This window comes from Cebus imitator, unplaced genomic scaffold (genome assembly GCF_001604975.1).
Source record: "Cebus imitator isolate Cc_AM_T3 unplaced genomic scaffold, Cebus_imitator-1.0 Scaffold79, whole genome shotgun sequence".
Lineage (NCBI taxonomy): Eukaryota > Metazoa > Chordata > Mammalia > Primates > Cebidae > Cebus > Cebus imitator.
The window spans coordinates 7,230,429-7,241,997 of record NW_016107394.1 but is presented as its reverse complement, the minus strand read 5'-3'; the positions used below and the strand labels follow the sequence as shown (position 1 = coordinate 7,241,997).

The 11,569-nt window shown below is 41.7% G+C and overlaps 1 protein-coding gene across 1 annotated transcript in view; it reads left to right on the top strand.

Moving 5' to 3' along the window:
* LOC108307421 overlaps positions 1–7,738 on the top strand; it is a 49,936-nt gene extending 42,198 nt beyond the window's left edge. Inside the window, exon 2 of the mRNA XM_017532795.1 lies at positions 7,107–7,738. Within this exon, the coding sequence (XP_017388284.1) occupies positions 7,107–7,450 (344 nt within the window). The 3' untranslated portion in view covers positions 7,451–7,738. The remainder of the gene's footprint in view (positions 1–7,106) is intronic.
* Positions 7,739–11,569: the final 3,831 nt, after the last annotated feature.

Below are 11,569 nucleotides of genomic sequence, written 5' to 3'. Positions count from 1 at the left end.
AAAAAAAAAAAAAAAAAAAAAAAAAGAATGCTAAAATATATTTTCAAAGACTTGGAAGAGGAACTTGAACACAAATAAAATGATCAAAATTTATTCAAAAAGTTGATATAATTTTTACATTCTACTTTCAACTGAAATTTGGAAAGATGTTTTTAAAGGTTTCAATAAAATAAATGAGAAATTAGAACTCTGATTTGGATGTGTATGCAACTTCACACACAGACTGTGGTCTAAAAAATATATATATGGATATTTGCTTTTTGTCCCTAGTTCCTAGCACAGAACTCCTAAAACCCTGATTTCCCGAGTGATAGGAGTGTCTTTTGTTGTTCATTAGGCACCCCTTTGCATCATAACCACAGTTTATGCTAATGAGGCAACTCAGGGTGGAGGCCCTAAATAGCTTCAGGATGGGGGCTGGTCTCCAGAAAGACCAAACCCATTATTAGAAGGTGGAAACTTTTATTTTTATTTTTTCAGAGACAAAGTCTTCCTCTGTCACTTAGGCTGGAGTCATCATCATAGCTCATTGTAAGCAGTGGCACAGTCATAGCTCACTGGCACAATCATAGCTTGCTGTAACCTCAAATCCTTGGGCTCAAGTCATCCTCCCACCTCAGCCTCCTGAGTAGCTGGGACTACAGGCACACACCACCACACCCAGCTAATTTTTGTAGTTTTGTAGTTTTGCTGTATTGACCAGGCTGGTCTCAAACTCCTGGCCTCAAGTGATCCTCCCACCTTGGCCTCCCAATGTTCTGGGATTACAGGAGTGAGCCACTATGCAGGTTGAAGGTGTGAACTTTGAGCTTCACCCTCTGACCTCCAGGAAAGCGAAGGGGGCTGGAGACTGAATTATAAAAACTCTTGAATAACAAGAGTTGGAAAACTTTTAAGTTAGTGAACACATCCATGTGCTAAAAGAGTGGAACACCCTGACTCCACAGTCCCTGTGTTTGGGACTCTTCTAGACCTGGTGGTATGTACCTCTTCATCTGACTGTTCATGTTCATCTGTATCCTTTATAATAAAACTGTAAGTGTAGCACGTTCCTGAATTCTGTGAGTCACTATAATGAATTATTGAGTCTAAGAAGGGTGTCATGAAAATCCCTGAATTTGTAGTTGGCTGGGCAGAAGTGTAGGTATCCTGGGCCCCCATTCACCGATGGCATCTGAAGCAAGAGCATGCTCAGCAAGAGACTGAGATCAGCACTACCTCTGGGACTTAGTATCAGTATTGAATTGATGTGCTGGACACCCAGCTGGTTGTCAGAGAATTGGAGAACTATTCTGGAAAAATGACATATATTTGTTAGAAGACTTATTTGCTATTTTTGGCAATGTGCCCTAAAAATACAATTTTTGATAAATTCAATTTTATATAATTTTTTTATCAAAAAAGAAAAAAGAAAAGGATTGCTGGATTATTGAGTATACTCTTGACATAAAAGAACTTCTATTTCAACTAGCTGTCAGTGAGTACTAAATCCTCCCCTTATAATTTTGCACATGTGATGACTGGAAGATTTTTCTACAGACTAACTTCAAGCTCCATTATTGTCAACTTTTGCTTCTTTTCCATTGCCCACATATTTGTCATGCTGGACACCATAGTATGCATTCATATTAAATATTGATAAATATTGTTGTCTCTGCAACATCATGTCATAATGTTGGTTCTATTGCTTCAATAACCATATGTAAATGTTATTGTAAGCTACATAAGTATATCTTAGTCCATTTAGTGTTGCTATAACAGAATACTGCAAACTGGACAATTTATTTCAAAAAAGAAATTTATTTGGCCCACAGTTCTAGAGGCTGAGAAGTCCAAGACCATAGCACTGACATCTGCTTGACATCTGGTGAGGGACTTCTTGCTGTGTCATCATGGTGAAAGGCAGAAAGGCAAGAGTGTGCCAAAGTGAACAGGTACAAGGGGGCTAAACTGATTCTTAGACCCACTCTCAAGATAACTAACCCAGTCTCCTGATAGTGACATTATTTATGAGGGTGGAGCCTTCATGCCCCAGTCACCTCTTAACAGTCTTACCATTTAATACTGTTACAATGGCAATTAAATTTCAACATGAGTTTTACAGAGGGCATTTAAACATAGCAATGTCCAACTAAATCCAAACTAAATGTATGTTCAATTCAACTTCCCCTTAGCTGTGTTCCAAAAATGTCTGTAGTTATTCCACTGCCGCCTTACATGAGGAATAGTTGCAGGGGAAAGAAAAAGTGGTTTCAAGTGATTGTGATGAGTCAGTTTTACCTTTGCAAAATTTTGAAAACATATGACCATGCAGCTATACTGCTGCCAATCTAGGAAGGGGCCTGTTGAGGGAGAGGCTATGAAGCGTCATCTCCATGAGCTAGAGCCATGAAGCTAGAGTCTGATTCCGTGAGTTAGAGTCAGATCGCTCTGGTTCCAAGTCCAGCTCTAGCACTTAAGCACTTAACAACCACAGGACCTTAGGTAAATTACTGTAAGATGGGGGTTAATAACTACTTCACTGGGTTATTATAAGAGTTACACGAGATAGTAGTTGTAAAGCATTTAGAATAGTGCTTCACATAGTAAGCACTTAATTAACACTTCCTAGAAGAGCTTATCCAGTCTCATGGCTTTTAGTACTGTCTATATGCTAATGACTCCAAAACTGGATATTTGTGTCTAGGCTTAGTCTATCTCTGAAAGATCTTTAAAGAACTAACAATAATGTTAGACTACTTATTATTTTACTACTTTTAAAAATTAGTACTGTAATACCAAAACTAGCTGGATGTGGTGGCACGTTCCTGTATTCCCAACTGCTCACAATGCTGAGGGGGGAGGATCACCTGAGCCCGGGAACTGAGGTCGCGGTGAGCCATAATTGTGCCACTGCACTCCAGCCTGGGCAACAGAGCAAGACGCTGTCTCAAAATAAAATAAAATTAGTATTGCATATTACAAGTTTAAAAATACATAAAAAGTAAGTAGTTTTGGAACCCTTGTGGACTACTGGTGGGAATGTAAAATGGTACAGCTGCTATAGAAAAAAAGTATGGGGGTTCCTCAAAAAATTAAAGATAGAATTATATGAACCAGCAATTTCACTTCTGAGTATACACTGTACCAAAAATAACTGAAAGCAGGGCCTTGAACTTTTATGTTCTGGATGTGGGATAAAGAAATAACTTATGAGTCTACAAGGTTGGGCAGGTTTTTTTTGCTTGTTTTTTGAGATGAGGGCAAGACGCTTCTGTTTCAGCTCTGTTGCCCAGGCTGGAGCTCAATGGAGTGATCTCGGCTCACTGCAACTTCTGTCTCCTGAGTTCAAGTGATTCTTCTGCCTCAGCCTCCCTAGTAGCTGAGATTGCAGGCCCCCACCACCATGCCTGGCTAATTTTTGTATATTTAGTAGAGATGGAGTTTCACCATGCTGACCAGGCTGGACTTGAATGCCTGACCTCAGGTGATCCACCTGCCTCAGCCTCCCAAAGTGCTGGGATTACAGGCGTGAACCACCACGCCTGGCCTGTCCAGTTATTAAAATGGAATTCTACTCAGATTTTTCAAAAAGATAGATCTTGGTCGCTTGGCAGATTGTATTACCAAATAGCATTTGTGCACCTGGTGAAATCTTGGAGAAGCCATAGGGAAGGCAAGTTCTATGGTTTTACCTGATAAGAGAACGTATAGGGAAAAACAGTAATGATATAATTTACTTTGTTCCAAGCATATAGTTATCTCATTTAACCTTCAAAATATGTGTTTGTGGTAATGGGTATTTGGTTCATTTAAACACAAGGAAACTGAAACTGAAACAGAGAAGCATCTTGCCCTCGGTCAAGCATCTGGTGTGTAGACAAGTCATTTTTATTCCAAAGCCTGAGTTTTCAACTATATCATATTACCACCTCCTGGAATACAGTGTGGAAATTGTTCCTAAACCTCAATAAACTTTCCCATTTTCCTTGTTCCCACTTGTTACCACATGAAATAATACAGTTGTATGTATAACTGGAAGAACATGGACTTTCATACAATTTTGAATGATAAACAGTTCCTGATAAAGTTAATAATAACTCAGTGATTTATTGCATTACATTGAGAGCATGTTGCAAGCTGTTTAACTAGCACCCTTTTACAGGGAGTCACACATATCACCACAGAAGTATGATCATGAAAACAAAATTTAGAGAGGTAATATTTACATTGGCTTTAGCAATGGGGGTATGGCTATGTCATAATGGAATCACAAAGTACACATATCTTAAAGTCTACTTATTAGCAAATGATAGGACAAAAATGCTGCTGATGAAAATATGTCTCCCTAAATGTTCTATAACATTTAACAACCTAAAGCAACAAGGGAAAGGTAAATATCAGTAATTTAAAATTAAAGTGGAAGAACAGCAGCAATTAAAAATCATGACAAACTCAAGACAACACCAAGGATTTGATGATCTGATAACAGTCTATCCCCCAAGTTCAGGGCATTCTAGCTGTGTTAGGCCATTTGTGCATTGCTGCAAAGAAATACTTGAGACTGGGTAATTTATACAGAAAAGAGGTTTAATTGGTTTATAGTTCTGCAGGCTGTACAGGAAGCATGGCACCAGCATCTGGTTGGCATCTGGGGAGGCCTCAGGGAGCTTTTACTCACAGTGTAAGGTGAAGCAGGAGCAGGCACTTCATACGGTGAGAGCAGGGGCAAGAGTGAGTGCAGTGGGAGGTGCCACATACTTGTAAATGACTAGATCTCATAAGAACTCATTCAATATCACAAAGACAGCACCAAACCATAAGGGATCTGCCCCCACATGAACCAAACACTTCCCACCAGGCCCTACCTCCAGCATTAATTCAACATGAGATCTGGGTGGGGACAAATATCCAAACTATATCACCAGTTATCTGTGTGAAGCCATGAAGAGAAGGAGGTAAACTGAGCTTGCCAAGATTGGCCTGGCAGACAGACTTCCTTGTGGAATACTGAAAATTTAAACTCTTGTAACAGCCCAGTGTTTGTTTATGAACATCACATTTTATAATGGAAAATTCGTTTAGTAGTTTACTAGTGAAAATGTAGGCTTATAAAATTATGAATTTTGGGGTTCATTTGAGGTCACAGGCCTGTCAGCAGATGCTGGTTCATTTTAAAGAATCCCTGTGTAGGGGGAGAGGCATAGAGAATTAAGGTCAGAAAAGGCTGGTCTTCAATACCCACTTATGAGACTGTGAGCAAATTCTTAGCTGCTCTGACCTTTAGAATCTGTGCCTGTAGTCCCAGCTACTCAGGAGGCTGAGAGGCAGGAGAATCACTTGAACCTGGGAGGCGGAGGTTGCAGTGAGCTTAGATCACACCACTGCACTCCAGCCTGGCAACAGAGCAAGACTCCGTTTCAAAAAAAGAAAAAAAATATTGCATCTCATTGTAAATACTTTTTACCTGAATAAAAAATGTTTAGTGAAAGGTATATTGAGGAGCCAGGTGTGGTGGCTCATACATGTAATCCCAGCACTTTAGGAGGCCACAGTGACAGGATTGCTTGAGGACAGGAGTTCAAGACCAGGGAATGCAGGGTGACCCCATCTCTATAAAATTATTTTAAAAAATTAGCCGAGTGTGGCGGTGTGCCCCTGTGGTCCTAGCTACTCAGGAGGCTGAGGTGGAAGGACTGCTTGAGCCCAGAGGTCGAGTTAGTGAGCTATGATTGCACTGCTACACTCCAGCCTAGGTGACAGAGTGAGACCCTGTCTGGAAAAGGAAAGTGTATTGGATTTGAAATTCAAAAAAGAAGAATCTGAGAAAGCATGTTTTACAAACTGGAAAGCACTGTTCAGACCTTAGTTGCTCTTAATATGCATGAAGCTTAAAGAAGGCAGAGCTGCAAAGCCTACTTTACCTTTAAAATCTGGGTGCCCCTTTGCTGGTTAGAGAAGCAGACCAGAGGACCCAGTAAAGAAGAGAGGACCTGAAGGTGCTCTGGTTCTTGATGGCCTTTGACAGCCCCCCATCCCCTGGTTTCTCCCTGTCTCTGGCCACTCATCAGTCTCTCTAGGGTTCACTTGCTTTTCCTCTGTTTATCTTTTAAAGGCTAGGGTCCCTGGAGCTCTGTCCTTACAACTCTTGTCACTCTACATGCTGCTGACCAGCTATGTAGCTCCAGTTCTCATTGCAATTCCCTAACCTCCAATTCAGAGTTTTTTTCCTCGCTAGACCCATATTCAGTCAATCAACAACTATTTATGGGGTTATCTTCTTATGCCAGGTATTGTTCTTGGCACTGGGCCACATCAGTGGATGAAAGAGATGAAGACCTTTATCTTCATGGAGCTTATATGCTTAGATCACTCTCCTTGGATGTACTCAAGACTCAGTCTTTCTCATATTCTTTTTATTTTTATCCCTTGCTTCTCCCCAACCCTAAGCTTGCTCCTACCATGTACCCTCTATCTCTATGAAATGCACTGTTCTTCTCTCAGAAATCTGGGAGTTATCCCTGACTCCTCTTTAGTAAATCACCATATGTCATAGGACAGTCCATCAGGAAGAAAATAAATAAATAAATCACCATATGTTAACTATTCTGATTCCTTAATTTCTTTCAACCCTCCCACCCACCATTTCCCTGTATTGTCACCACCCCTCCTCCATTCTCCTTCTCACCTGGCTTACTGTTCTCTCTGTCTTGTCCCTGCTTGTCATTCACCATACAGTAATTATCAATAGGATGATTATAAAATACAAATCAGAACTGGCTGATTTCTGCCTAAACCTGTCCAGTGGGCCTGCTAGTTAAAAATCTAAATTCTTTACCTTGTCCTTATGTCCTCAATTGTCAGACACAGTAGTGACAAGCATAGCTGCTGAAACCTGGGTTCAAAGCCAAGTTTGATCTGGCATGATGCTGGGCAATTTTTTGAATCATCTCTATGCCTTACTTTCCTATCTATAGCATGGGAGTGATAACAGTTCCAACCTCACGTCGTTGGGGGATTAAATTTGTTACTTCATGCAAAGCACTGAGAATAGTGTCTAGCCCTCAGTGTACGCACAAGAAGAGCTAGTTTTCTCTCCTATAGGGTTGCTGTAATGTTTAAATGAGTTAAAACAAGCAAGAGGCCAGCTGGGGCGCGGCGGACTGCGCGGGCGGTGGGACTCCGCTTAGTTTCCGGTGCGGCGAACACCAAAGTCCGGGAACCGAGGCATTTTCAGGTTTTAGGGTTGTTACGAAGCTGCAGGAGCGAGATGGAGGTGGACGCACCGGCTGGTGATGGTCAAGACGGTCCCCGGGAGCGGCGAGGCCAGAGCGAGGCAGGGAGGCAGAACCTCGATGTGCGGCCTCAGTCCGGGACAAACGGGCTTCCTAAACACTCCTACTGGTTGGACCTGTGGCTCTTCATCCTTTTCGACGCGGTGGTATTTCTCTTCGTGTATTTTTTGCCATGAGTCATTTCGTGATACCCATATTAAGAAGTTCGTTCTTGAGTGAATTCTGAAAATGGCTACAAACGTCTTGAATAAAGAAGACAGGACTCTCAACAGAAGAATTTCAAATCTCCAAGGGACCCTTCCTTTCATTTTACACTTTGTTACTAATTTGCAGAACTCTATTAAATTGGTAGGATTTCACCCATTCCTAAGTTGTTAAAATTAAACTCTTTGGTTCATGTTTAAAAACGTTTCAGACATCCGATGGCTTTACAGGGGCTGAATAGAAAAACATTTGTACTTAAAGGTTTTGTGTATTCATTAAAAAAAAAAAAAAAAAAAAGCAAGAGGCTTAGCACAGTGTCTCGCCCTTGTAAATGTCTTGTAATGTCAGTCGTCGGTTGTCATTGCCCCTCTAACCTCACTTCGTGCCCCTTTCCATCCAAACCTGACTGGGAGCCCTGATGGACTGGCTACAGTTTTCCCTCTTACACCTCTAAGCTTTGGAGTTCCTCCCTTGCCACCTTTTTCCTGGCCAGCTCCCACCAATCCCTCAAGTCTCAGCTCAGGCAATCCCTGGCGCTCGACTTGGCTGGGCTGATTGTTCCCCCTTAGGACCTGCATTTACTTCTAACATAGCACTGTTCACACTTCTTGTCACTGTTTATTTAAAATGTACCGAGAAACCCCCATCAACAAGTGAGGATAAACAAAATGTGACATATATATACAATGGGATATTATTCATCCTTAAAAAGGAAAGTATTTCTGCTTACACCAATGACATGATTGAAATTTAAGGACATTATTGGAAATAAGCCAGTCACTAAAGGACACATACTGTATGATTCTATTACATGAGGTACCTAGAATAGGCAAATTCATAGAGGCAAAAAGCAGAATAGTGGTTATCAAGCCCAGGGGATGAGGAGATGAATGGGAAGCTGTTGTTTAATGGACACAGAGTTTCCGTTTGGGAACATGAGAAAAGCCAGGGAAATAAATAGCAGCAATGGCCAGGCATGGTAGCTCATGCCTGTAATCTCAGCATTCTGCGAGGCCGAGGTGGGTGAATCACTTGAGGCCAGAAGCTCGAGACCAGTCTGGCCAATAGGGTGAAACCCTGTCTCGACTATGAATACAAAAATTAGCTAGGCCTGATGGTGGGCACCTGTGATCCCAGCTACTTGGCAGGCTGAGGCAGGAGAATCGCTTGAACCCAGGAGGTGGAGGCTGCAGTGAGCCAAGACTATACCACTGTACTCCAGCCTGGGCAACAGAGTGAGACTCCATCTCAAAAAAAAAAAAAAAAAGTAGCAATGGTTGCACAATGTTGTGAATGTATTTAATGCCACTGAATGGTACACTTAAAAATGATTAAAATGGTAAATTTTACATGATGTATATTTTACTAAAATAAAAAATAAATAGATAAATGTACTGAGAAACAGTTTTAGCCTCGTGGTTCTCATCCTGGCTCCACTAGGCTATCAGGCTGTGTGATCTGGTAGGAAGTATCTGAATTGTCTACACTTTAGTGTCTTCACCTATAAAAACAGGCAAATTTCCCTCATACAATTGTTTGTAGATTACATGAAGTAATGTCTGTAGAATACTTGATATAGTGTCTGGCTAATGGTAAGCACTAATAAGTGTTTTCAGGTGCCTAACACCTTAGGTGCTCAATGTATGTATAGGCAATGAATGAATGACTGAAAAGTCTTCTATTTCAAGTCTCTACCTCAGCAATCCTTAAATATGGTCTCAGAACACACAGAGATCCCCAAAACCTCTTTCAGTTGTCCATAAAGTTAAACCCACTTTCATAATAATACTAAGATATTATTTGCCTTTTTCAGTCTCATTCTCACACAAGTATACACAGTGTGAAAAGTTCATTGATGATTTCAGATTCCACATTGCAACAACCTTTAAGAAACTCCCACTCGTCAAGTTTTAATGTGGTATCAAAGAATATTCACACTGATCTGAAAAAAGCAATTAGAATACTCCTGTCTTTTCTAACCACACATAAGATTTTTTAAAATTATACTTCAACCCAAAGAACACACTGAAACAGATTGAATGTAGAAGCAAATATCCAGCTGTGTTCCATTAACCTAGGTAGTAAAGAGATTACAAAAATATAAGGAATGCTACTCCTACCACTATTTTCTTTTTGCTTTACAAAGTATAGTTATTTTTCATGGAAATCTGCTAGTTGTATCACAAACATAATTTATTAAGGTTGTTTTAAAATAAATTAATAGGGACCGGGTGCAGTGGCTCACGCCTACAATCCCAGTAGTTTGAAAAGCTGAGGCGGGCGGATCGCTTGAGGTCAGGAGTTGGAGACCAGCCTGGTCAACATGGTAAAACCCCTGTCTCTACTGAAAATACAAAAATTACCTGAGCATGGTGGTGGGTGATTGTAATCCCAGCTACTTGGGAGGCTGAGGCAGGAGAATTGCTTGAACATGGGAGGCAGAGACCAGTGAGCCGAGACGAGATTGCACCACGGCACTCCAGCCTGGGCTGGAGAAAGACAAGACGCCATCTCAAAACAAAACAAAACAAAACAAAAAGATTAATAAATTATTTTATTATTTATTTTTGAGACGAGGTCTTGCTCTGTTGCCCAGACTGGAGTGCAGTGGTGCAATCATGGCTCACTGCAACCTTACCTTCTGAGTTCAGGTGATTCTCCAGAGTAGCTGGGACCAGTGGCATGTGCCACCACACCCAGCTAATTTTTAAACTTTTGTTTGTAGAGCCGGAATCTCATTTTGTTGCCCAAGCTGGTCTTAAACTCCAGGGCTCAAGCAATCCTCCCATCTCAGCCTTCCAAAGAGTTGGAATTGTAGGCATGAGCTACCATGCTTGACCTAATACTTTGTAACTTCCAATTTTAATTTCTTTCTTTCTTTTTTCTTTTTTTTTTCAGATGGAGTCTCGCTCTGCCACCAGGCTGGAGTGCAGTGGCACGATCTCGGCTCGCTGCAACCTCTGCCTCCCAGGTCCAAGCAATTCCACTGCCTCAGCCTCCTGAGTAGCTGGGACTACAGGTGCACGCAACCATGCCCAGCTAGCTTTTTATGTTTTTGTAGAGACAGGGTTTCACCATGTTGGCCAGGATGGTCTTGATCTCCTGACCTCATGATCCACCCACCTTGGCCTCCCAAAGTGCTGGGATTATAAGCATGAGCCACAGTGCCCAGCCCCAACTTTAATTTATAATATGGTTAATATATATAACCCACATAAACAACATTCTTTGGGGTTCTCAATAATTTTTAAGAGTGTAAAAAGGTCCTGAAACCAAACAGTTTGAGAACTGCTCTCTTGCCTTGCCCTTGAACGGCCACCAACCCATCCAGGGCAGCTGGCCTCAGCATGTGCTTTAATACTGTACAGGATGTGGAGGCCACCACCTCCTGGAGCAGCTGGTTTTATCTTTGCACTACTCTGTCTGCTAAGAAGTTCTGGCAGTGAGTCAAAGATCTGTCTCTTGGAGGCTCCCCACTGATTGGTCTTAGCCCCACTCCTTGGTTTTACATACTGCAGTTTGGAACTCTCTTCCAGGTCTGGAAGATAGTCATCGATTGCTCTTTGTGGTGGCCCCAGAGGGAATCAGCCCTTCCTTCTGGTGACTAAAGTGCAGATGCATTTTTCTGAGTCAGCCGGTGATTTGCAGGCAGCATTGCCAAGCCAGATAACTCACAGCTGTTTTCCCAGGAGCCAGAAGATCATCTCCAGTCTCATGCCAAATTTGAGAAATTCATGTTGTTGTTGCTGTCCCCAATAAATTAATTTTTCACATTATAAATCACATGTGCTTAAGGAAAATAAAGAAAAATAAAAAGTGAAGAGCTTTGAAAAGAAAATTTGGTCACAATTAACCCTGATTTTCTTGTCTTGGCATCTCTCCTTTTTGGGCTTGCCCTGAATACCATTCTTTTCATACAGTTTTTACAAGCAGATACGTGCACCATGCCAGCCTTGCAAGGTCTGTGGGGTTGACAGGGCGCCCACTGCTTGGTGGAGTGGCGCAGCTACTGGCAAGTTAACAACTCCCTGAGGTCAGCTGAGGCAGGGCACTCAGAAGGAACAGGAAGCTCCTGCAAAGAAGTCTAATGC